The sequence below is a fragment of the Staurois parvus genome, unplaced genomic scaffold, assembly GCF_062004578.1.
Source record: "Staurois parvus isolate SC_StPar_1 unplaced genomic scaffold, SC_StPar_1.0 ptg000476l, whole genome shotgun sequence".
Classification (NCBI taxonomy): domain Eukaryota; kingdom Metazoa; phylum Chordata; class Amphibia; order Anura; family Ranidae; genus Staurois; species Staurois parvus.
Window position 1 is genome coordinate 2,532,119 of NW_028318272.1, and position 24,622 is coordinate 2,556,740.

Consider the following 24,622-nt stretch of genomic DNA (forward strand, 5'->3'; position numbering starts at 1 on the left):
CTCCTTTACTGCAGACAAGAACCTCACTAAGAACAATAAATAATTGATGTGACCAGGGATATGCGCTGATACTGCTACTGTTCAGCTTTCCAGAACACATCTGGGCAGGTATAGAAAACATTCTTTCCTTCTGTTATTACATCTCCAACCAGGAAAATGTGGTCTGTCATTTTATTCCAAATGGTTTCTATGCTAATCATGAGTTACAGCTCTTTAAAAGTGCCAGTGAATATTAGAAGTTATGGCAAACTTAATTTGCTTTGATGAACTGTGTGCATTCCTTGTTTCTGAAAACATAATTATATTTAATGATGTAGATATTTTATGGCGCACACATTTTTATACTGTATATACACCTAAAATATCCTTTTTAATGTAAGGAAAATAGGAGAACAAAAAAAATGTTCTTAGCGGAAGAGTACCAATATGGCAGGATTGGACAGTTGACCAAAAATATCTGTAATACTGGCTATAGAAAGGAGTTTATTATTATTATACAGGATTTATATAGAGCCAACAGTTTGCTCAGCGCTTTACAATATAATGAGAGACAATACAGCAACAATACAGTTCAATACAAGTGGGATAGGAGGGACCTGCTCCTTGGAGCTTACAATCTAAGAGATTAGATATCAGATCCATACTGACTACTGGTCAATCTATCTAAGGAAGAGGAAGCAATCACTTAGAAAGCCTATTTTCATCAGCTGGTCTAGCTCCTTCACTCTTCCCTTAACCTATTATGTAGCAGCCAGAAGAGAAGCAAAGAGTAATACTATAGAGTGTAATCTGTATATGACAGCTCAGAGTCTGCTGGAACTGGTGACATCACTTCCCAGATGACCACACCCAGCAGCAGTCTCAGGACTTTTGGAATTCTGCACTTGGCAGGTTTTTACAGTTAAATAGCAAGAATAAATTACAGTAAATATACATATACCCTCATAGGAATATTTTTGGTTAAAAAGAATTGTGATAAGGTCTGTAATTTGACAAGATGGTATAAGAAAAAACAAAACAAAGGTTAAATGCACCATGCCAAAATTGTACATGTTTATTCTCTGACAGCAATATGTACAGCCAAAAAGTCTTTGTGCATATGATCTTTTAGTTTACAGGGATCTCAAAGATACTGGGCTCTACATAAGTTGGTTATACCTATATAAAACCTTGTATGTATGTGGTCTTGCCTAAACTGTTTTTTTTATGTTGACCCAGAATAAAATATAAAATGCTTTATAAGTTAAAGTGGTTGTAAACCCTTATATACAGTCATGGCCGAAATTGTTGGCACCCTTGATATTTCTCCAGGAAATCATGTATTTCTCACGAAACGTATTGCATTAACACATGTTTTGCTATACACATGTTTATTCCCTTTGTGTGTATTGGGACAAAACAAAAAAAGGGAGGAAAGAAAGCAAATTCGACATAATGTCACACAAACCTCCAAAAATGGGCTGGACAAAAGTATTGGCACCCTTTCACAACTGCGGATAAATAAGAATGTTACAAGCATGTGATGCTCCTGTAAACTCACCTGGGGCAAGTAACAGGTGTGGGCAATATAGAAATCACACCTGAAAGCAGATAAAAAGGAGAGACGTTCACTTAACCTTTGCATTGTGTGTCTGTCTGTGCCACACTAAGCATGGACAACAGAAAGAGGAGACGAGAACTGTCTGAGGACCTGAGAACCAAAATTGTGGCAAAATATCAACAATCTCAAGGTTACAAGTCCATCTCCAGAGAACTAGATTTGCCTTTGTCCACAGTGCGCAACATTATCAAGAAGTTTGCAACCCATGGCACTGTAGCTAATCTCCCTGGTCGTGGACGGATGAGGAAAATTGATGAAAGATTGCAACGCAGAATAGTCCGGATGGTGGATAAGCAGCCCCAAACATGTTCCAAAGACATTCAAGCTGTCCTGCAGGCTCAGGGAGCATCAGTGTCAGCGCGAACTATCCGTCGACATTTAAATGAAATGAAACGCTATGGCAGGAGACCCAGGAGGACCCCACTGCTGACACAGAGACATAAAAAAGCAAGACTACAGTTTGCCAAAATGTACTTGAGTAAGCCAAAAGCCTTCTGGGAAAACGTCTTGTGGACAGATGAGACCAAGATAGAGCTTTTCGGTAAAGCACATCATTCTACTGTTTACCGAAAACGGAATGAGGCCTACAAAGAACAAAACACAGTACCTACGGTAAAATATGGTGGAGGTTCAATGATGTTTTGGGGTTGTTTTGCTGCCTCTGGCACTGGGTGCCTTGACTGTGTGCAAGGCATCATGAAATCTGAGGATTACCAAAGGATTTTGGGTCGCACTGTAGGGCCCAGTGTCAGAAAGCTGGGTTTGCGTCCAAGATCCTGGGTCTTCCAGCAGGACAATGACCCCAAACATACGTCAAAAAGCACTCAGAAATGGATGGCAAAGAAGCGCTGGAGAGTTCTGAAGTGGCCAGCAATGAGCCCAGATCTAAATCCCATTGAACACCTGTGGAGAGATCTTAAAATTGCTGTTGGGAAAAGGTGTCCTTCCAATAAGAGAGACCTGGAGCTGTTTGCAAAGGAAGAGTGGTCCAAAATTCCGGGTGAGAGGTGTCAGAAGCTTATTGATGGTTATAGGAAGCGACTGATTTCAGTTATGTTTTCCAAAGGGTGTGCAACCAAATATTAAGTTAAGGGTGCCAATACTTTTGTCCAGCCCATTTTTGGGGTTTTGTGTGACATTATGTCATATTTGCTTTTCTGCCTCTGTTTTATATTTGTTCCAATACATACAAAGGGAATAAACATGTGTATAGCAAAACATGTGTTAATGCAATACCTTTTTTGTGTGAAATACTTGATTTTCAGGAAAAATATCAAGGGTGCCAACAATTTCGGCCATGACTGTATAGCTAGTGAAGGGACTAGCCTCAAGTGATACACAGAGATGAAACAAATCCTCTGACATGAGTTATACAGGTTCACCTACAGTCTTCTCTACAGCCATTCAAAGTGCAGAATCTATACAGCTTGTCTGAGCTTTCAGAAAGGATGGGGTAGGGAGTTGAAGTTACACTCTGCAAAGCTCAATGAGTACTGAATGGAGGGAAGGAACACACCCCCTTCACACAGCACGCAGAAACATAGCTGAGGCTGTCAATCACAGGCTGTGTGCTGGAGCTCCCTCCCCTGTCACCTTTTTTACCTCTGACTGGTGAAGATAGCAGAAAAACAAACCAGCAGAGAGAAATGACACTTGGTGCTCTGGATTGAGAGAAGTACACACTATATAGGAATGTGCTTTGTTCATATTTCATGTCTGAGGTTTACAACCACTTTAATGTTTTCATTAAAGCTTAAGGTTTCAAGATCTTAAAACATTATCTAAAAATACTGTAAATAAATAAAGACTCATCTTCTGCATCAAGCAAATAACTGAAATATTCCAGATGAAAGAGATTATATTCATTGAAAATCAGAATCAGAAAGTAAAAAAAAAATACTAGCAGAGTTTCTGAGTAAAAAAAAGGATGCAAAATTAAAAATGCACTGGCTTACTCCATGTTTCTCTCGGTACTGTGATCATATTAAACCACAATATAAACTGCATAATCACAGTTAAAAATTTGAATTTCCAGCTCACTGAAAGCTGATATTTGCACAGAATTGCTATGCGTAGCTCTTATGAAATTAGGAAACGTGTAATTAAGAATGCTAATTGGGTAAAACAGTTGGCCATTAAGACTATAATCAGGACATTGGTTTATGGTATTTACCAAGTTGAAAACAGAAGCAAAGACAGGATTTCACTGGCTTTGAACCAGAACTTTAATTTGTTATTGTGTTTTTGTAGAACAGCAAAATACTGTCAGAATCAAATGCAGCAAATCGTAGCTATTTCACTGACAGAAACAGGAAGAATACAATATAGGCATTAGGAATTGTGGATAATTTGCATATACCAATAAAATAAAAATAAAAAACACTTAAACCAGCAGTGTTTGATATGATTTTCAGTGATACACAGTGAACATATTTAAGTGGAATCTTGCAAAAATCTGATATTTATTTTGGTATTTGTGGGTTGTAGGACTAAACTTCAAGCAAAGCCTAAAATCTAGCAACTATTCAGTAATAAATTAAATGTAAATACAGCTGTGGACCAGCATCATCATTTTGAGCACACCGGTGCTGTGCCCGTCTGCAGGACACAGAGGCAACAGAGGGAGCAATTGGCTCCTGCTGCTGCTGCCATTCAAATCCTATGAGGAGGGATCCAGAGCAGGGTTGAACTGCACTGTGTGTATCTATGGATGAACACAACCCAGCTCAGAAGAGAACCCATGCTAGTGCCCCCACAGCAGCCGACTTGCTATTGGGGCACTCAGAGAGGAGGAGGAGGGGACTGCGCTGGTGGAAAACCCCAGAAGAGTAAGTAAGCTGCTGCCCCATGTAATACCATTGCACATAGCAGGTAAGTATAGCATGTTTATTATTTCCAGCAAAAAAAAAAATCAGCCTTTACAATTATTAAGTATTCAAGTGGAGAAGCAAGGCAGATCATTAATCAGAATTGGTGGAAGTTCTTCACTTTAAAGGCCCGATCACACTAAATGGACAGCTGCCACACAGTTAAACGGCAGCAATTTAACCATCCAGAAGCTGGCCGTTCTGGCTGTGGTGAGCTGGCAGTAGGGGGCGGTGAAGTGCACCAGTCACCATACTAGTGCGAATTGGCTCTGAAGGTAGTATTGGCAAGTCCAACTTCATTTATTGTCTGTTATCAAGTGGGAACCATTTGTGTCACATATGAGCTTATTAATGCACTTGTTACAACCACTGCATTTATTACAATGCAAACGACTGGCATGCTCAACTGATTCAACATGCAAGTTTTTATCTCAAACTCAGACTTGCCAGAAATACTGTTCTCTACATTTCTATGACAAGCTCTGTGGTCCAGTCATACAAGAAAAGTAAAGTTTTCATCTATCTAATTTATCTATCTATCTATCTATCTATCTATCTATCTATCTATCTATCTATCAAATTTAACAGAACCACAGTATCTGCATTCATAATAGCCTAAACGTTCAAAAACCTATTTTAAGCCAAAATTACAAGTTTTGGATTGCCACTTAGGTCTCTGTATCCAAACCCAGTGGACTCATGCTATGGGTGCTGGATCAGGGTAGGAGCTTGTCCTGGCTCTACATAAATTGAAAAAGGGAAGTCCCAATCGCTGCACTGTTGAAAGACCCAATGGTCATACAAGAGCAGCCTAAGCCTAGCTCCATGCAGGCCACTTCATGACATCCATGACTAAACCCCAAGGGCGAGGCAAAACATGTGGAGAGATATGGCCTTGGCAGAGCTAGACTGAGATTGCTTTTATCTGCATGACTATCAAGTCTTTCCAAAGTGCGTCGACTTGTTACAGAAAGCTATTGTTTTAATTGGCATACACCACTGACAAAGTCCCTAAAGTCACTGGGTAAAAGTCCCACTGACTCTAGCCTGTCTACACCTTTCCAATCTCTTTTTCAGCCTTTGGTAATTAGATTGAGAACTTGTGGCCTGCCAAGGTTATAGGACATGATATTCACTCTTCACTATATTCAAAAAAGATCAACTATTATACTAATTCAACTACCATCCAGCCAGATGCTTATTGAAATGGGTGAAGTCAGTCATTTCAAAAACGTCATTATTTTCAATGCAAACCATACTGCCTGAATTTTATTTTATACGAACCTATTCTCCTGTAAATTAGAATGCAATCTGGGAGAGAGGCATTAGGAGCCAATAAGGTGGGCTACATATACTGACAAGAAACATGAAGGTAGAAATAGACAGTCTGCTATTCCTATACTGTCCAATCACAGGTTGGAGGCAGGGAGGTGACCGAGTTGTAATGGATTAACTGCAGCAGAGAAAAGCCTGGTCTCTAGGATGGCTGTATGTCTAGCAGTGTTTATCTCAGGATTAAATAGACCAAAATACAAATCCCTTGGCAGGTACAAAAAAAATCTACCTTATATGCACTTTAGCTGTGGATTTAAGATGTGCGCACTGTACAATGGAATTGAAATGCCTATTGTTTGAATGTACCCTATCCTATTCTAACGAGGTGGCGTTCTAAGCTTCATTTGGTTGTATTATTGGATAGCCATATGTATGTAGATAAGAAGTAGGTTCATATTACTCATGCATGTGAGAACATGGATGTCTTGTGATAAAAAATGAGGCCTAATGTTGAAAGCTGCTTCTGGATGAGTGGATGCAGCAGAGTGCCTAATCTCCTATGAGAATAGCTAACACAGGGCTCACTTATATGGATTACCACCAAATAAGAGGAGAGGCACGTGAGGTGAACAGAAACACTTTTTGCTCTGTGACCAATCAATGCAGCTTATCTGTATTGGGCTGATGCACAAATGATTTACACTGACTTGATCTAATTCTTAAAACGGTACCTGCTGTACAGATGTCAACCGAAAAATAAAAGAGGCTTTAACAGACCCTAGGGAAGTATTACCAAGGAAAAGAAGTGAATCCAGCAGACGACATTTTAAAATAACATGATCGGGGTTTAGTTTTAATGACATGAAACTTATACTGTACACAATTAAATCATTTTACACTAAAACAAATCAGAGTGTGAAATGTTGACAGCAAACACAGTCAAGCTGTACAGGGGCAATGTGGTCTGCTCTGATGCACAGACTTTTTATAATGGTGAGGTCATTTATGTGAGCAACCAGAGGGATATGTGCTGTTTATATGCATCACTGGGCCTTTAGGAAGGATGCAAATGTTGCTGGATAAATAGCTCCATACCATTCCACTCTCAAGTCTTCCTTTACTACCAAGGCAACAGTAAAATATAATCCTATTGTAAGAAATACAATGCCCAAGAGGAAAAAGCTGTGTAATTAACAGAAGATGAGGCGATAGATATAGGAATATATAAACAAAACCAGCCAACAGTATGTATCTGTACAGCCCAGGGGGTGAACTGGTTTGGTATTTCCCGAGTCCGCCTGTCTCATGTTTAGATCAGCGTGATGAAAGGATTGATTACCGTCGACTCCTACGTCAGGTTACTGTAAAGCCATGCATTGGAACTAAATCGGACCTTCACCCATTTAAATAACATCCTCTCTCCTGCCTACTCTCCCTCTTACACTTTTACAGTAAATACCCTTTTTTTAACCTTTCTTCCTGAATCCTTGTCTATCCAAGGATGACGTTTTCGGCCACCTGCTGCCGTCCTGATGTTTATGTCACACATCGAGACAGCTTACAAGATCTCATGCATAAGCAGGCCCCAGCCAATTTCTGCCAGGTCCAAGGGACTGTAGCAGACTGCGCATGCACCAGATCTCATTTTAAGGTGGTGGTGCAGTCATAAAGCAGTGCAAGGAGAACGTCTGCTGCAAGGAAGGAAACACTCAACTCTATGGACTAGTAAGTATATGGGGTTTTTTTTATTTTCATACATGGACAAGTAATAGAGATTTTAAATTTCATTTAACCATTAGCCGCCTGGCCAATGGCCGTTTGGCGGCTTCAGATGTGCTCCTCCATTCCGGGTGCACACCATTTGGCGTGCTCCCGCACATGCGCCGTTTGCGCTAGTGCAGAGCGGCGCAGCAGTGCGATCTGTCGCCGTCCGTGCACCTCGGACACGGCCGATGACAGATCCGAGTACCGGCTCCCGTTGCTGGTACCATGTGACCTGCTGTGACCAATCACAGCAGGTCACATGACAGTTGTATACATGGATGGCTTCATTCATGATGCCATCCATTGTATACTAGTGCCTAGCTGTGAATGGTCACAGCTAATCACATGCACATGTCATGTGATTAGCTGTGACCAAATCACAGCTAAGCACAAAAAAAAAAAAAAAAAAAAAAAAAAAAGCTGAATGAATCGATTTCATTCAGGTAAATGCTTGCTTATAGCAAAGTAATTCTTTGCTATAAGCAAATTGTGTAAGGAAAAAAAAATAAAATACTGATCACTTCCCCAAAGTAGTACAATGTTACTATGGTAACATTGTACTATTTTGGTCATAGTAAAATATGAAAAAAAATCTTAAAAAAAATAAAAAAAAATGTAATAAAAAATTAAATATAATAAAAAAATTTAAAAAATATATATATTTTTTTTTTTCATACTGTCACCAGTCAGTGTCCCTGTTCACTGCCATGTCAGTTATATGATGACGCTGTACTGCACTGGTGACAGTATGTAAAAAAAAAAATAGTGAAAATAATTTTTTTCATTTTTTCATTTTCGGAAAAATTATGACAAAAAAATACAACTTCAAAAAACTCGCCATGCCTCTTATGAAGTACGTCAGACTGTCTACTCTGCAAAAAGGGGTCATTTGGGGGATATCTGTACTATTCTGACATTCTTGGACCTCAAGAAATTAGATTGGCTGTCAGTACTTCAGGATTGATCAATATTCAGATCTATACCATAGTTTGTGAACTCTATAACTTTCCTACAAACTAAATAATACATCCTAATTTGGGTTATTTTCACCAAAGACATGTAGCAGAATACATCTCGGCCTAAATTTATGAAGAACAATTATTTATTTGTAAACTTTTATAACAGAAACAAAGAAAAATGTGTTTTTTTTTTCAAAATTTTTGGTCTTTTTTTGTTAATTTAGCAAAAAATAAAAACCCCAGCGGTGATTAAATACCACCAAAAGAAAGCTCTAGTTGTGTGAAGAAAACGATAAAATTTTAGTTTGGGTACAGTGTTGTATGACCGCGCAATTGTCATTCAAAGTGTGAGAGCGCTGAAACCTGAAAAATGGCCTGGGCAGGAAGGTGTAAAATTGCACGGTATTGAAACGGTTAAGCTAGGTATGGTGAACTTCCTGTTTAAAGCAGTATTAAACACAAACATGTAATATAGTGCAACCTACCAATCATTAGATGTGGCAGCTGCATTAGTTTTCTTTTTTTTAAGGCTTTTTCCCCCTCTGTTTTCACCTGGTGATTTGGCTAGTAACACACCTCTTATAGTAGAGTACCCCCACTATGGATGAACGCACTCAGGGGCATCTTTGGACAGCACAGCATTGTCAGTCTGAGAGGAGTGTTAATTGGACTAGCAGATTTAAATAAATTAACAAACTGAAGCTGAACTCCAGCTAACAATTTATAAGCAGTTAGAGCAAACAGTTTTGTTTCTTTTGGGATAAATAAATAAAAGTTGATCATTGTAAGCACCCCTGTCAGTTGTAAATTGTGATTCTCATTTCTATAACAGTTACATCTGCAAGAGAGTTTGTTTTGAAAAACAGCAGACTTATTGGCCAGATCACCAGGTGAAAATAAAGGAAAGAAAGCCTAAAAAAAGAAACAAATGCAGCCACCATATCTAAGAATTGGTAAGCTGCACTTTAATACATTTTTGCTTTTGGATTTAATACCACTTTTAGATCTCACCTTGCAGCTAAGCATGGGTGAGCTAGTGTGGCTGTTCATGTGTGATGTTAAAAAGCTAAAGCTGGCCATAGATGGTGAGAATTGTGAGTTAAAATTCTTAGGAAAATTCATAAAAAAATTATCTGAACATTTAAATGATGTTGGAAAGAATTTATTTGCCTTTGACATTTGATTTTGGAGTGAATGGACTTTACTGAAAGAAAAACACATACACTGTTAGAAATTCTTTTATTTGAGAAAAATTTTCCAACTTGCTCCATCAAATTCTCTTGTCACTGTGGTCAAAAACAAACATCAAATTGACTCACTAGTGATTGGAAAACTTTTACAGATAGAGATCTATGGGGTTGATTTACTAAAGGTAAATAAGCTGTGCACTGCAAATGCAACGAAAGCGCAGTTGCTCTAGATCTGAAGGCAACATGCAAGGAAAATAAAAAAAAACAGCATTTTTGCTTGCACATGATTTGATGACAGAAATCAGCAGAGCTTCGCCTCATGTCAGAGCTTCCCCTTGGATAAAAAGCAACTGCACTTGAAGTGCACAGTATTTTTACCTTTAGTAAATAAACCCCAATGTATTTTCCATTGTCATGCATTGTTGCGCAACAGCAGAAGCATGACAACTGTGAACAAAGGTGTATTAATACGTGTACTATGTGTGTCGTTCTTTGGTATTGAGTAGTACTGCATTGCTATGTTAATCATTAAATTAATGTGACAGTAAAAAAGTTTCTAAAACTGGCTAATAATGACACTGTGCATGTAGAATTCTGTGCACAATATATAGTACTATCCCTATAACCCACATTTTGTGATGTGCGCTGATTAAAAATATTGATTTTGTTTTGTCATTGCTACCGTACTAAATCCAAGAATACAAATGTAATATATTGCAGCTTGCCAATTACTAGGTGTGATAGCATTCCTCTAACCTGGTGATCCAGTAACAATCTTGTTTTGTAGGGTGACACTCATTTGCAATACTGTATATATGAAGAAGCAGCATTGTTGCACAAGGGCAGAAATGGTTTTAAAACTACAAAGCACCTACCTTTTTCCCCTTCCCCATAACATATGTGATATTTTATAGTCCACAGAGACAGCTGGGGACAATGCTAACTCATGACAGTCAGCACAAGATTTCTGGCAGGTATAACAGGTATTGAACTTATCGAGCAGATATAACAAAATATTTTCAATAGAATATTTAACAGACCAGAAGGGATGAATAGGAACTTCATTGTCAGAGTTCACATATGCTTTTACAATCCTCACTGTGGCTTCCCTTATCTATATCTCTATAACTTATCTTTTGTTTGTGGTAAAAATCTTCTGCACTGACACCTACTAAATGTGACAGTGGGAATATATAATACAAAGCAACAGATTAATTTCATTCCCATATTTTATTCATTTCCAGCTTACTTCTTTATTTAGAGACTAGGTATGGATAGGCACACAATAAAACTCTCAAAAAGTTCACAATATAAATATTCAAAGATGTTTACCTGAAGCTCTGTCTGAAAGAAGAACTTCTGCGGGCATTGGGAACAGTCATAGATTTTATCCTCTTGCCCATGAACTGCAAATATATGCTGTTGTAGCTTATTTGCCTGTACAAAAACTAAACAATAGAGTGAGGATTAGACATCAAATCTAGTTATCAGTATTATTAAGTAACAGTCATAATTTTTAAAAATAAAATCCCATTACGAAGAAATTATTCAATCGGTGCACAAAGCATTGAGTTTTTCATAACAAACCAAGTTTTCTGTGTCCAATAAAAAGAAAATTAAAGGCTCTGAGGATGATCTACTTAACAATTTGAGAATGTTTACAAAATATATTGCGTGAATATCCACTTCAATTATCCAATCATGTACAGAAGAAATCCGTAAACAGAGATGTTCTTTTTAAATGATTGGATGATAAAGAGAATCTTAAATAGAATTTATTGTGTGAACATTCTTTAATCCTTTAGTAAATCAGCCTAATCTACAAAAAAAGGTACTCATCCTTTGTGCATTTTAATGCTCCAATTCCATGATGCTGGGAATTGGTTTTGTACTCATCAATGTTAGAATGCAACTCCCCTTGAACAAGTAAAAACTTAATACTGCTATGCAGTGCAGTGAATGTAGCATCCATTATTTGTTTTGTTAAGTCAGTACAGGCTCAGTGAAGCTAATCTTTGAATGTGCCTACACACATTTCACAAGAGGAATCAAGAGTGTAAATTTCAAAGGAAAGTCCAAACCCACTTTGCGCTGAAGGCCTCACGTGACAGGAGAGGAGGTGACCATAAGCATTGTTGGATGTGCTTGTTATCACTCCCTTAGTGAAAGGGGAAATAAGGCATTGCCCATGTATTGTATATGTTGTCACATGGTCACATGATTATTCCCTATTATGTCTCCCCACGCCTCATTATTAGGAAGGCATCTGTTCATTAACAGTGACCCCTACTCTAGTTGACAACTGAATATATCTTTAGTTGGGGTGCAATGAATTTATCATCTCTAAAGAAAATTGAAAGGAAACTCACAGCTGGGATTCATTGGAGGCCTTCCTGAGCTAAGAAATAATGTACTAAAAGCACTGGTATCATGTCAGGGGCACAGGCATTCCAAGTCTCTAAGGCTTGAATCACTGAACCCTCTGTGATTCAGCAGTCATTGATCTCTTTGTCAATGCAGGTATCACTAACCATAGACATTTAAAGAATGCTGGAGGCATCTAACACATATTATATTATGCCATTAATATTTAGAATGTAGAAGAGGGTCAGTAAACCTATTCAAAAGGTATACTACCCTTACATATTTTAGACCATTTTAATCCAAAACAAAGGTTATTCACTAGCACTAAAGCAGTTCATACAAAAAATAAATAAATAATAAATATAAAAAAAACCTTTAAAATGTCCACAGATGACTTTTTCCACTGCATCCCTTTGCTTTAATGTAAAAGGGGGTGGCTGCAGTCAACCACACTTTTTAAAGCTCTGTCATCATTATTTTCTGGGGAAAACTCCTACACATGATGTGCAGAGATGTAGTATATTACCTAACCTATAAACATATTGAGAAGGACTATGGAGATTTTTTTTTTATACTACATATGGAATCCATAATAAAATTCTGGATAACACATTAAAACTGACCAATCATGAGCAGAAGAATCTACATTAGGAATGGAAGTAATATTTGTAATGTTGGTGAAGACATGTTCCATACAGGCCCCCTTTCACATAAGTGATCTACCTACTCGTTTTCTGATTTGTGATTACAGGGATCAACATGGACAGCAACCAATTCCTATGGGTGGGCAGATGTCATTGGACTTGCGTCTGTCAACATCCACCCACCTCTGGATCTGTTCAAGTCCATTAGACCAAACACAAAAATTTTTGTTTTGGTCAACTTTTATATAGCAGACCAGCAGAGGGCAGATACAGGTAGATGCGCACCCATAGGGATTACATGGGATTGATTTTTCTATGGAGGGAAACCCTGAGCAAAAATGGATGTCTCAAAAGTGATATCCATTATTTTCTGAACTGACTCTTATCTGTTGAGACTGAATGGGTACCATACATGTGAAAGAGCCTAAAGGATAAGATTCTATAATTATGAATATGCTGCAAAAATATTTCTCATGCTGGAAGAAAAAGCTGTAGTTGGTTCAGTTTCTTGACAATCTCAATTTTATTAAAAAGAGCAGAGATCGATAACTTCAATTGCGGCACTGGCTGTGGGGCACTTCTGCTTTCCAATACCAGAAATCTGCCTTTGAACAGCTTTGCCAGCAGCGTCCGGGCGCCCCGGACCTTATCTCCCTTCTTTATGCAGCTCTGAACAGACGCTCGTCGCATACTTCTCTTTCATATGTTGTTCAGTGGGAGCACAACCTGGGAGTGGCTGTGGATCCGGAGGACTGGAATAAGGCCTGGTCACTCATAGCTAAATGCTCATTCAATACGACCACGCTGGAGGCAGCCTATAAGGTATTGTTTTGTTGGTATTGGGTTCCGGCTCATTTGGCCCAGGCTAACCCTGCCTGTAGTGATCGATGTTTTCGGGGTTGTGGCCATCGTGGCGATGTATTGCACATCTGGTGGTCATGCCCGAGACTGGTTCGTTTTTGGTCTTGTGTGTTTGGCCTCCTTTTCACTTTGTTCCATCTCCCCATACGCCGGGATGCTCGGTATGCTTTGCTTCGTTGCCCCATGCTGGGCCTCTTGGCTCATCAGCAGAAGTTGGCTTCGTATTTGTTTTTATCGGCCACTAGAACAATTGCTCAGGCCTGGAAGAGTCCGTTTGTCCTTCTTCAGGGGGTGCGGGATCGTATGACCACTATAATGCTCAACGAACAGATGTAGAGTATATGTAATGACTCCCAGCGTAAATTTTTGAAAATATGGGAGCCGTGGTTGCAATGTGCCTTTCCCACGCTCCCCCCGGCTAGTATATGGATGTAATGGTGTTTGGCATTGGCGTTTGGTATTGGCGCTCTTGCTCTTTGTTTTTTTTTTTCCTTTCTCTCTTTTTCTGTTTGTTTTTGGTGTGACAGTGGACAGCTGCCTTTAGCTGTTACAGTCAGAGTTACATTAATGTTACTGTAACTTATGTGCCATTGATAGCCCCTGCGTGGGCGTACCTTTTGCCTTGTTGGGAGTTAGAGCACTGTTTTCTCTATTATACTTTTTTTTTAATTGATAGCCCCTGCGTGGGCATGTTTTGTTGCCTCTGTTTTATACTGTTTAAACTTAAAATTAATAAAAACCATTGAAATATAAAAAGAGCAGAGATTGGCTCATTTATGGTTTAATACATTGTAAATAACTTTACAATACCATGTACCAGAATCATTATTTTAGAGCAATCTTAAATCAGCCAGATGACAGAAATAAAATCAATACTTTTTATCTACAGTAAAACTCATCTTTTAAAGAACATTGATCAAAAAAAATTTATTTTTTTTAGTTTTCTTAAAATGTCTAAGAATTGCATACAAAATAATTTTTTTTCAAGAAATAGCACCAAAGGAAGATTTGTTTATCCTAAAAATAAAAAAATGTATGAATTATTTATTACTTAAGTTATTTTCAGTTTAATGGGTCCATAGCAGAAATGTAAAAATTGCTATGGTCCATAGACTTGCAGCACACCCTACCAGGAGCAGAGGGATGGATTCCTTTGCATCATGGGGAATTAGCTTTTTTACCCTGATGTAGACCTTCTACTCTGGACATGTTCAACATCCCATAACAAACAAACACATATGAACATACACTTTCCTATTAAAAGGCACATAGTAATTTTTTTCAACATGGGTTTTAAAAATGCTCCTTATGCAGCAAAAGGTTAGACACTATTGTTTAGTTAATTTCTAATTTCCAACACCTACCAATAAATACAGTCGTGGCAAAAAATATTGGAACCCCTGCATTTCTGTCAGATAATGCACCACCTCACCCAGAAAATTGTTGCAATTACAAATGTTTAGACATTCTCATGTTTATTTCTTTTGTTTGCATTGGTACAACACAAAAAGTGGAGAAAAAAAGCCAAATCTGACCCATGCAAAAACCCAAAAATGGGCTGGACAAAACTATTGGCACCTTCTTAAAATTGTAAGAAATAATTTAATTCCAAGTTTGTGCTGCTCCTGTAATTTGTAATTATCTACTAACAGGTGCTGACAATATAGAAATCACACCAACAACTAGTTAAAAAGCTGAAAAATTGGCTCAACCTTTCTGTTGTCTGTCTCTGTGTGCCACATGGAGCACGGAGAAGAGAAAGAGCAGCAAATAATTGTCTGAGGATTTTAGAACAAAAAGTTGTGGAAAAGCATCTCAAGGTTACAAATCCATCTCCAGAGATCTTAATGTTTCTATGTCCACTGTGCACAACATTGTCAAGTAGTTTATAGCCCGTGGCACTGTAGCTAATCTCCCTGGATGTGGACGAAAGATTAAAATTGATCAAAGATTGCAACGAAGGATTGTTCGAATGGTGGATAAAGAACCTCGATCAACTTCCAGACAAATTCAAGCTGAGCTCCAGGCACAGGGTACAACTGTGTCAGCTCGCACTATACCTCACCATCTGAATGAAAAGGGACTCTATGGTAGGAAACCCAAGAGGACCCCACTGCTGACACAGAAACATGAAAAAGCCAGATTGGAGTTTGCCAAAGGGACAACATACATACAAAAGAAATAAACATGAGAATACTTAAACACTGTAATTGCAATAATTTTCTGGGCAAAGTTGTGCATTATCTGACAGAGATGCAGGGGTGCCAATATTTTTGGCCATGACTGTATGCTCTCAGTGGAAATGTTCCAAACATATCATAAAAATGATATAAATGTGCATTTTGCCAATCACACCCATGTAGAACAGGACATTAAATTTAATTATGATTTAGTCAAAACAGTGAAAGTGGGTCTTGTCACAGATGTAGCCAACTTCAGGGTTAAAAGTTTTAACAGGGATATTGTTTGACGCAGTAACACTATATAGTCCTATATAGTGCTGGTGATAATAAGCTTGAAAATGTAACACTTGGAAAAGAAACTGATGCATTAGCCTGCTCATTATTCGTTAATTCGTTAGCAATTCATGTTTCTAATTAAATGATTCTGAGAATATAGTTCCATTTACCAATAAAGTCAGGTCATCAACCATTTTATTATGAATCAAGCCCAACACAATAAAAATGTGGACTTACCTGTAAAACAAACAGGGCATTTGAATGTTCCTCCCATTCCTTCAAAGCTGTGTTCAATCAGGTGACACAGGAGCTTTGCCGGAGAGTCAAACATCTGGTTGCACAGCTTGCACTCGTGATTGATTCCTTCCTCTGCAAGGTTCAAATGATACACACTTGTTAGCGACACAGTAGATTAGTATCTGAAATGCAGCATTCTGCTCCAAAGCACAAACATTCAACACTATTCACTTTTTTGAAAATCAGTACCAAGCACAGTATATCATTATAAATAAACTTTATCAAACATTAAGGGGAAAAATATCTATCTAAAGATTTGGCTTTGCCATTATCTGACAGATACCAAATATCTTGTATATAGTTTGGGCTAGGGCTACATGAGAACATTTAATTTCAGGTTACACAATATATTTAACTCCTTGTTGAAATGTATGCATTTGCAAGTAAAACAAGAATTGATAAAAAAAATGTTGGTGGCTAAAAATTGGGGATGAGCTCCCAGCCTCCTCCCTATAAAAATCATGGCTCCCAGCAGCTTGTGTGAGGAGACAGGGAGTGGATAGGGAGAGACCACAGAATGTTTGCTATGAGACAGTTACTGGTATACTACTAAACAGTGGTATAATTACAGGCAGTCATATACATGGTGTGTTTTGGAGGCCTGGAGTAGACAGGGAAAAAATTATAAGTATTTGCAGGAAGAGGTAGTTGCTGCTATATTATACAGTTCTGCCAAAAACGTGCTATACTCAATGCTGTAAAGTGCCACATTACAGTAAACATGTTGCAAATTAATAGCAGCTTTTTATTTTAGTAACAAATGTGGAACCAAAGCCACCTTGTGGGAGGGTGGCAAGCTTATGACAATTGGTTTTCCGTCTACAGCTTTGCTTCCAGTGTGGTGGATCCAGCCACTATCAGGAAATGCGGCACCGTGCTTCCTTGCTTTGCCTGCACTTTGTGCTCCCTCTTGGATTACGGAAGTGCATTCCTGCATGATTTTACTCTTGGATCAGAAAGAGTTAAAAGACACCCTGAAACCAGGCCACATTTCCCTCTCCTCCATTCTGCTAGCACCTCAAACCTCTTTTTTACTGCCAGTACCCCAACACTCCTCTACTTCACCACTAACACTCCAACCTTCCAACCTCATCTTTACTGCCAGCACACCAACCCTCCTGCAAGTATTCCTCCTCTGCCACCTGGCATTTCACATGCAGTTGGAGAGCAGGAATGGATTTCTGTACAAAGCATTGACAATGGGCATATGGCATTCTGTCAAAAATAAAGGTAGCCAAATGCCTGTCACTGTGCCCCAAAAAGGCATAAACAGGGTGTAAGCCAAAGCTGGCATGAAGATATTGGGCATGTGAGCAATTTTTTTGAACCCACAACAGTGTTGTTGAGGTCTGTGGACCAGCTGTGTGGATAGCATCCACAAAGAAAGTTCAGCAGCTTCTCACAGCTAGTTGGTTAAGATGTTGCATGATTAACAGAGGTATTAGGGGAGGAGGATGAAGAAAAGTATCAAATAATGAAAAGGTAAGTGGTTTCTCTGATCCCTTGAGGAGGAGGTGGTAAAGGACCCATTAGCAGGCCCAAAATACATGGTTGCTATGCACCCTTGAGGATAACTAAAGCGAACAACTTTCTTATAGATTATAAAAATTGGCTGCTATGCACCCTTGGGCAGACTGAGGGAAAAAAAAATCACATTAGCAGGCCTAACAAAAATGACTGTTGTGCATTCTCAAGGAAATGGGGTACAGGGGTGCAAAGGTTGTTCAATTTGCTTCCTATTTACTTTAAATACTTGCATACCGTCCTGAGGCTAACCAGTTTCTACTAAAGGAAAGAATGAATACTCTATATTGAACATTTTGGGAATAATTGGTGATATGGGATGTGAGAAGGATAAGGGAATGTGGTATTGCCATTATTAAGTGTTTTTGTACAACCTGTTTTGACACTTTATTAAATAAATATGACAATACACTGTAGCATGGTACTGAAAAAAAGAAGCTCACAAGCTATACGATGGAACCATTGTGCCACTGGCCAATCTGTATGCAGTTGATGGTGTTACATTTTGGGGGGTTTCTATATTATATACATATATTTTACATACAGACAGTGCACTGAAATTATGGTAATATCTAACTTTCAAACGACTTGCGGAATTTTGAAAACATAGTTTTTCCATGTATGTTCTTTTTTTTCTTCACAAAAAAATACTCAAAATGAATAAATGTGCAATAAATATGCCATCTTCTTAAACTGAATTCTTAGAGGACAGAACACTAATTTAGAAAATCTGCTTCTAAATAAGAGATATCTCGTCTCAGAGAGCTTTGTGTAAAAAAAAAAAAAAAAAGAATGGACACACATTGGACACACATTTCACAAAGAAGGCCTCCTGAATTATTTATGAACACATAGGTGCCTATGACATCCTAACACATCCCTTTTTATCTTTCGGTGACAAGGCAGTGTCAGAGATAATGTGATGACTGCTTCTAGGAACAAGGAAGGCACCAGAGTTTATTATGGATGTCTACATATTTGCTTTATGATGAATATGAATCATATTTAAAAAAAAAACTTTCAGCACTGATCACCGGCTGCCAACTGCACTTACTTATAACTATATTTAGGTACAGGAACACAAATGCATATATAGGGGTTTTTCAACACAGTAGAAAGGCTATTTTTATAAGCTGATTATTCATGTTTCAATGGTTCAGTCCATGTTTTTAGAGACATCTGAGCTTTTACTTTACGTGTATATCATGGTTGCCAGTAATAAAAGTACAAATCAGCCAAAAATGTATTACATTATGCAAATGCATTATTTTTCTCTTTTATTAAAGAATTATAAAGCATCATCATCTTCTGTGGCACTGTACAAAGTAAGATAGATACTGGGAAGGTTGTAATACTGAAAATACCACTGCATAAAATATTTAAAATGATGTGTGCATAAAGCTGTTCAGGAAAACACAAAACAGTATAAGAAGTTATATAACATGGCAGAACCCTTCCTATGTGAATTTAAAGTATATAAATTATATCTACAGTATATAACTGACACTTATGGATTTTACTTAGGAAATTGACATAAAGGAAAGCAATAAAAACATTTTAAATTTTTTTTTACTTATGTCAAATATGTTCTAGATGCCACGTGCTGTGCCAATAAAAAGCGAAATGTGTATTTTTAACTTTTCTTCACGATCAAAAAATCTTGATTTGTACACAGACACATAGCACAATTTTGTTTATTTCTGCAAATTTAATACTAAATGCAGTTATTCTCCTGACTTCAGTTAACCCTTCAATGTAAAGCCAAAAAGAAAATTAAATGTCATCCATTAGCACTGACTGATGCCGATACGATTATCTTTAGAAGAAGAAAAAAATGGATAGCAGAGTAATAAGCATTCATTTTCCACTTCACTACGCAAAAAAATAATAGGATGTGCTCTTGTTTAAAACAAGCAGGCCTGCTGGATTCTGTCAGGCTGAAACTATGTCAGGCCAAAAGAGGCACAGAGAGAGCTTTGTGCACAAGTATCATGGGGAGATGATAGTATCCTGTAATGTTCTCACTACCTACTTTTGTCTGCAAAAGCATTTGATCCTTGACAGACAACTACTTATTTCCATAAAGGTCTAGAAGGGAGGGGGCAGAGATACGAATCAGAGCCAATTATGTGAATTCTGAAGGTGAAACCTGGGCGGTGTCTTGAGATGTCAAAGGCAGGAATTTGTATAATTTTTTTGAGTCACATAATTTAGTGCCTGTTAGTGAAGCATTGACCTTGCTGCACTGTCTACACAATACTCATTTTTCAAATGCATTCTGCTGGCATGTGCTACTGCATTGAATAGATTTACATACTGGCTGTTCTGTAGCTCAATAAAATATATTGTCCACAATGGTAATATACTGCATACCAAGTGGCATAATATAATACTATAAAATAGACCTCTGTCTGCACACGTCAAGCTGAAAACAAATATAAGACAAGGAGGGAAAACTAATAAAAATGCTTCCTTTGTATTTTTTGATCCATGGAAATCTGTCACAAAGCACAGATGTATTCAGCATTTCTTACAATTTTACGGGCTGTGTCAATTACAGCAACCTCCTGATGGGCATGCAGTGTAATTAATAATAAGTATTTAGCTGATGCATCAATTGCTATTCTAATTGTGCCAGTGTACAGCCCACTAATAGCCGGGATTGTAGAAACGAGCAAGCATGCTCAGGACTGTCACTAGTAAGCTGCTGTCATTAGACTTGCACAACAAAATCCCACTTGCAATCTATTTTGTTCTTTTTTATCCGTATATCTATTTGCAGCATAATGCCATGTTACTTTTGAGTCCTACAATGCAAAATGGCAACTCTGATGTGATAATACAATGTGGCCAATTTACTAAAGGAGTAGATAGAGCATGCTCTCTCTGCAATTAGCCTAGTGAATGTGAAACAAAATCACTTTGCAAAAATACCAGTCACTTAACACGGATCATTTAAATAACAGAAATTTAGCTTGCTTGATTGGATTTCACCTTATTCGGTAAGCAAAGTGAAAGTTCCCCTGTAAAGTGAAATTTCTCTTTGCAAAGTGATCATGCTCTATTCCTTTTCGTAAATCAGCCACAATATATTGCTAATGTGCTGCATTTTAATTAAGATATGCAGTAGAACAATATAATATTGCACTAACATTGATCAAATTATTAGGCTAGTACACAAGTGTCACACTTTACCATGGTTCGAGATGTTGTATTTCACAGTCTGCAGTACTTCAAGGGAAAAACAACAGCACATACCCTCATTTGTAACATGGCTCTTATGTATTCATAACATATGGGAATATTGGATCATTACATTAAAGCAAATATGAAACATAAGGCCAAAGCACATCTGCGTGAGTAGGATTCTACAAATCTGGCCTATCTTGTTAACTCAACTGACATTTTCTTAGTCTGCAACTTGATCTACAAACCTATCCAGAACCCACTTTCCCACGGTTATGCAAAAAAAAAAATGGACAGACTGCTCTATAGAGAAATTCTAATATGAAGAGTTGAAGATAAACCACTCAGTGCCGGTTCACATATATGCGGATTGGACGCAGTTTGAACTGCATCCAATCTGCATGACATGTGAAAAAAACATTTGTTCTTATGGTGCCTGTTCACATATGTCAGGTGCACTGCTAGTGTTGATTCAGTGTAGTTTGAAAAAGAGTCATGTACGATTTCTGAGCAGTGCCTTCAGGTTCAGGTGCAGATTACAGGCTATTGACTTCTATGGGAACAGTTTCTAAACCGCATATGTGTGAACAGGATAAGATCCTGAGTTGATCCTGTCCTGAACCTGATGTAAATGTGACATGAACCACTGAACAACTACTGTATCAGTTAGCTGTGAAACCTGAGCTTCAATTCGCACCACACATATGTGAGAATCAGCTCCTAGTGATTGTACCATATAGAAATACTTGGGGTTAACATTTTCCTACACATGCAAAACTAGAGATCCAGGTGTTGATAACTAAAGGCAAATGGACTATTCTCTTTGCAGGGGAAGTTGCACTTAACATATCAAGAATTTTGCTCTTACCAGTGAATGACTTCTTTTTTTTTTTTTTTTACAAGGCATAAACCAAAGTTTGTCTTAATGATTAAAAGTGAAATAAAGTTTAAATTAAGATATGTTGATATGATTAGGTTTTGGAAAATTCTGCCTAACCTAGACAAGCAGCCAATGGGTGCCTTTAAAAGCTGGTAATGCATTCTCCATGTGAAAAGAAAAAAAAGCTACAGACTCCTGTTTTGCCTTCCAGTTGGATCCTTAATGTTGCTGCATGTTTACTGTGTTACAGTTCACCCATTGAGAGTCTCTGTACCGAAAATCAAATTGTGCTGTGATGTCTATTCTTACTAGTAGGATACTTTTGTTGTCTGCAGAACCATTACTGTGAGCTTAAGGAGATTTTGACCTGGGAGCACTCTACAGTCTCCTCATGGACACTCTTTCATTTTCTTCCCAGTACTGCCCAATGTAATAAAGTCCTCTCTTTGCTGGTTGGTGAGATGTCCGCATTGTATTGTGGGCAGAACTCCGACACTGAACTGAACCCAAGGAATAATGATGAACATATTCACACTGGATCAGGACTGTCTGTATAAGTGGATGTTAGCCTGGGTGGACTGATATAGTCACTTGTGATCCCTCACAAATTACCTTACTAGAAGTAACTCCTGGTGCTATTTATGGGAAGTCCAAATTTCATTCCCATGTAGGCACTACTCCTGACTTGTTAACCTCACAACAGGGAGAAATGCAGACCCAATGAAGATTCTAATATTTAGTGAATGACAGGGCGCATAAGGAAGTATTCAACAGGATCTCCTTGCGCCTTCTGAGGTTCTGCTACAATAAGGAAATAAAGTTCTTGCAGTGTTATAAAGTTGCCCCCTGCATCATGCTGATTGGGGGATCCACTTAATAGTTCATTAAATGCTGGATGGATAATGAATATATGCCTAGTGAAAAAAATGTTGCCTTTGGTCTATCAATTCTCAGATTGAGCTACTGAAATGTGATCATCCTTTTATGACTAGAATACAAAGTGTGTTCAGGTTCAGGGGTTTCTTGCATGCACAAATGCAATTTTGCAGACAGCAGAGATGTGTGCTTGCACCTTTTGGTCTTGTCATTTTATATTAGATTTAGCTTCTTTCTAGTGACATTTACTTTAAATAATTGTTTATAGTTATTTCAGTAGCTCTTCCCCACAGCAAGTTTTAGCATCTTTTCTTAGCCATCTTTCAAGTACCTACAAATGTATCTTACAGTAATTTGATGTAAATGCAAAATATATTGACTATTGTGTTAAAAAAGAACAGCTATAGTTAAACAAATGAACAATTCCAAAAAGAATTTCAAATTTTTGTAAAGTGTCAAGTAAAGAAGGCACAATACCACATTCAACAATTATGGCAATCTAAATAAAAATTTTATGTAAAATCATGCTACTAATGACTTTGTAAACATCAATATTGGTCCAAAATTACAGTATACAGACAAAAAAAAAAACACAAGGAAATGGAAGATAAAGTTTTTAAAGACCACAGCAGATGAGCAGATTCTACTTGTCTGTGTTCTAGCGGAAATTAGAAACCTAAGCAAGCATTCAACAAAATTACTATGGGCACCCCCCCCCCCCCACACACACACATACACACTTTTCATTCTACAAGTTTTTGTACCAAAATAGTTGATTACAAGCATGGGGCAGGCACTGCTAATCTACTTTATACATATTAGGAGTACCTCCTCCCTGCACATCTACAGACTATCAGCATACTACATCAAACCAAACAGCACACTGGTATCAGAAATGACATAAGACTTATTGCTTTTAAATAAACCAGCTTTCTTACAGATCATGTATCTGGTATTATGATAGTCTATCTCCAGTGAGCACACAGACAAATACAACATGGCACTAAAAATCTATTTCTTCTTTTTGTTCTCTTTGCAGTGTTTGTGCTTGGAAAATCCTTGCTTTCCCTGTTTATTTCTGTATCGCCAAATCCTTTTGCTGCCCTATATTTCTGCTCCTACCTACTTTCTAATTAATCCATGAGGAAAAGTCTGAGCTCCCTTTATTTATTTCCCGAGAGGTTGTGTTCCGATGTGTGTCAGGTAAAAACGGGACTATCATCCAGCTCCTAGGGGCTCCGAAAGCACAAATGAGGTATCCGAGTCCTACCCTGACATAGAGGGGACAAAGATGCTTATCAAAACAGCTCTCTGACAATGAAGCACACTGGGGTTCTCAAAGGCTTGGGATTGATGGTACGGACAGTAAGTTTATCACCCAGGGAGCATTCCAAAACTCTCCAGGGTTTGCATTAGGTCAGTTGCTATGGAAACACTGAAAGAACTCAACCTCGTAACTGACCCTTCTCTCCTTTTTTTTTTTTTTTTTTTTATTCCTGGGCCACTTGGGGCCAAAGCTATACTTCCACAGAAAAATAATCTGGTCACATATTAAAGTTAAGAGGAGGGAGTTATAGGGTGAGTGTGGGACAGAGCAAGGCTAATACCACCTATATATCCTGGGAGAAAGCTGGCATCTGTCATAGTAAATTTAGCACTCTGGGAATAAAGAAAACAAAGTTCAAACTAAAGTGTTAAAATGAACGCTTCTGACAATTTGTCCAAATTAACCTGTAGAAATGGTGGCTAGTGCCAAGAAAATATATCTAATATGTGCAGGTAAATATCAAGAAAAAAAGTTAGAGATTGCGATCACAGTATAGAAAGGATCTTACCTAAATTTGTGCTGCATGCATGTTGGTAAACCATATATATT

General features: G+C 38.0%; 1 protein-coding gene across 1 annotated transcript in view; it reads right to left on the reverse strand.

Moving 5' to 3' along the window:
* ZNF423 (zinc finger protein 423) overlaps window positions 1–24,622 on the reverse strand; it is a 387,723-nt gene that overhangs the window by 38,849 nt on the left and 324,252 nt on the right. Inside the window, exons 6-7 of the mRNA XM_089689472.1 lie at window positions 16,221–16,352; window positions 10,988–11,103 (exon numbers count right to left, since the gene is read on the reverse strand). Coding sequence (XP_089545598.1) covers window positions 10,988–11,103; window positions 16,221–16,352 — 248 coding nt within the window. The remainder of the gene's footprint in view (window positions 1–10,987; window positions 11,104–16,220; window positions 16,353–24,622) is intronic.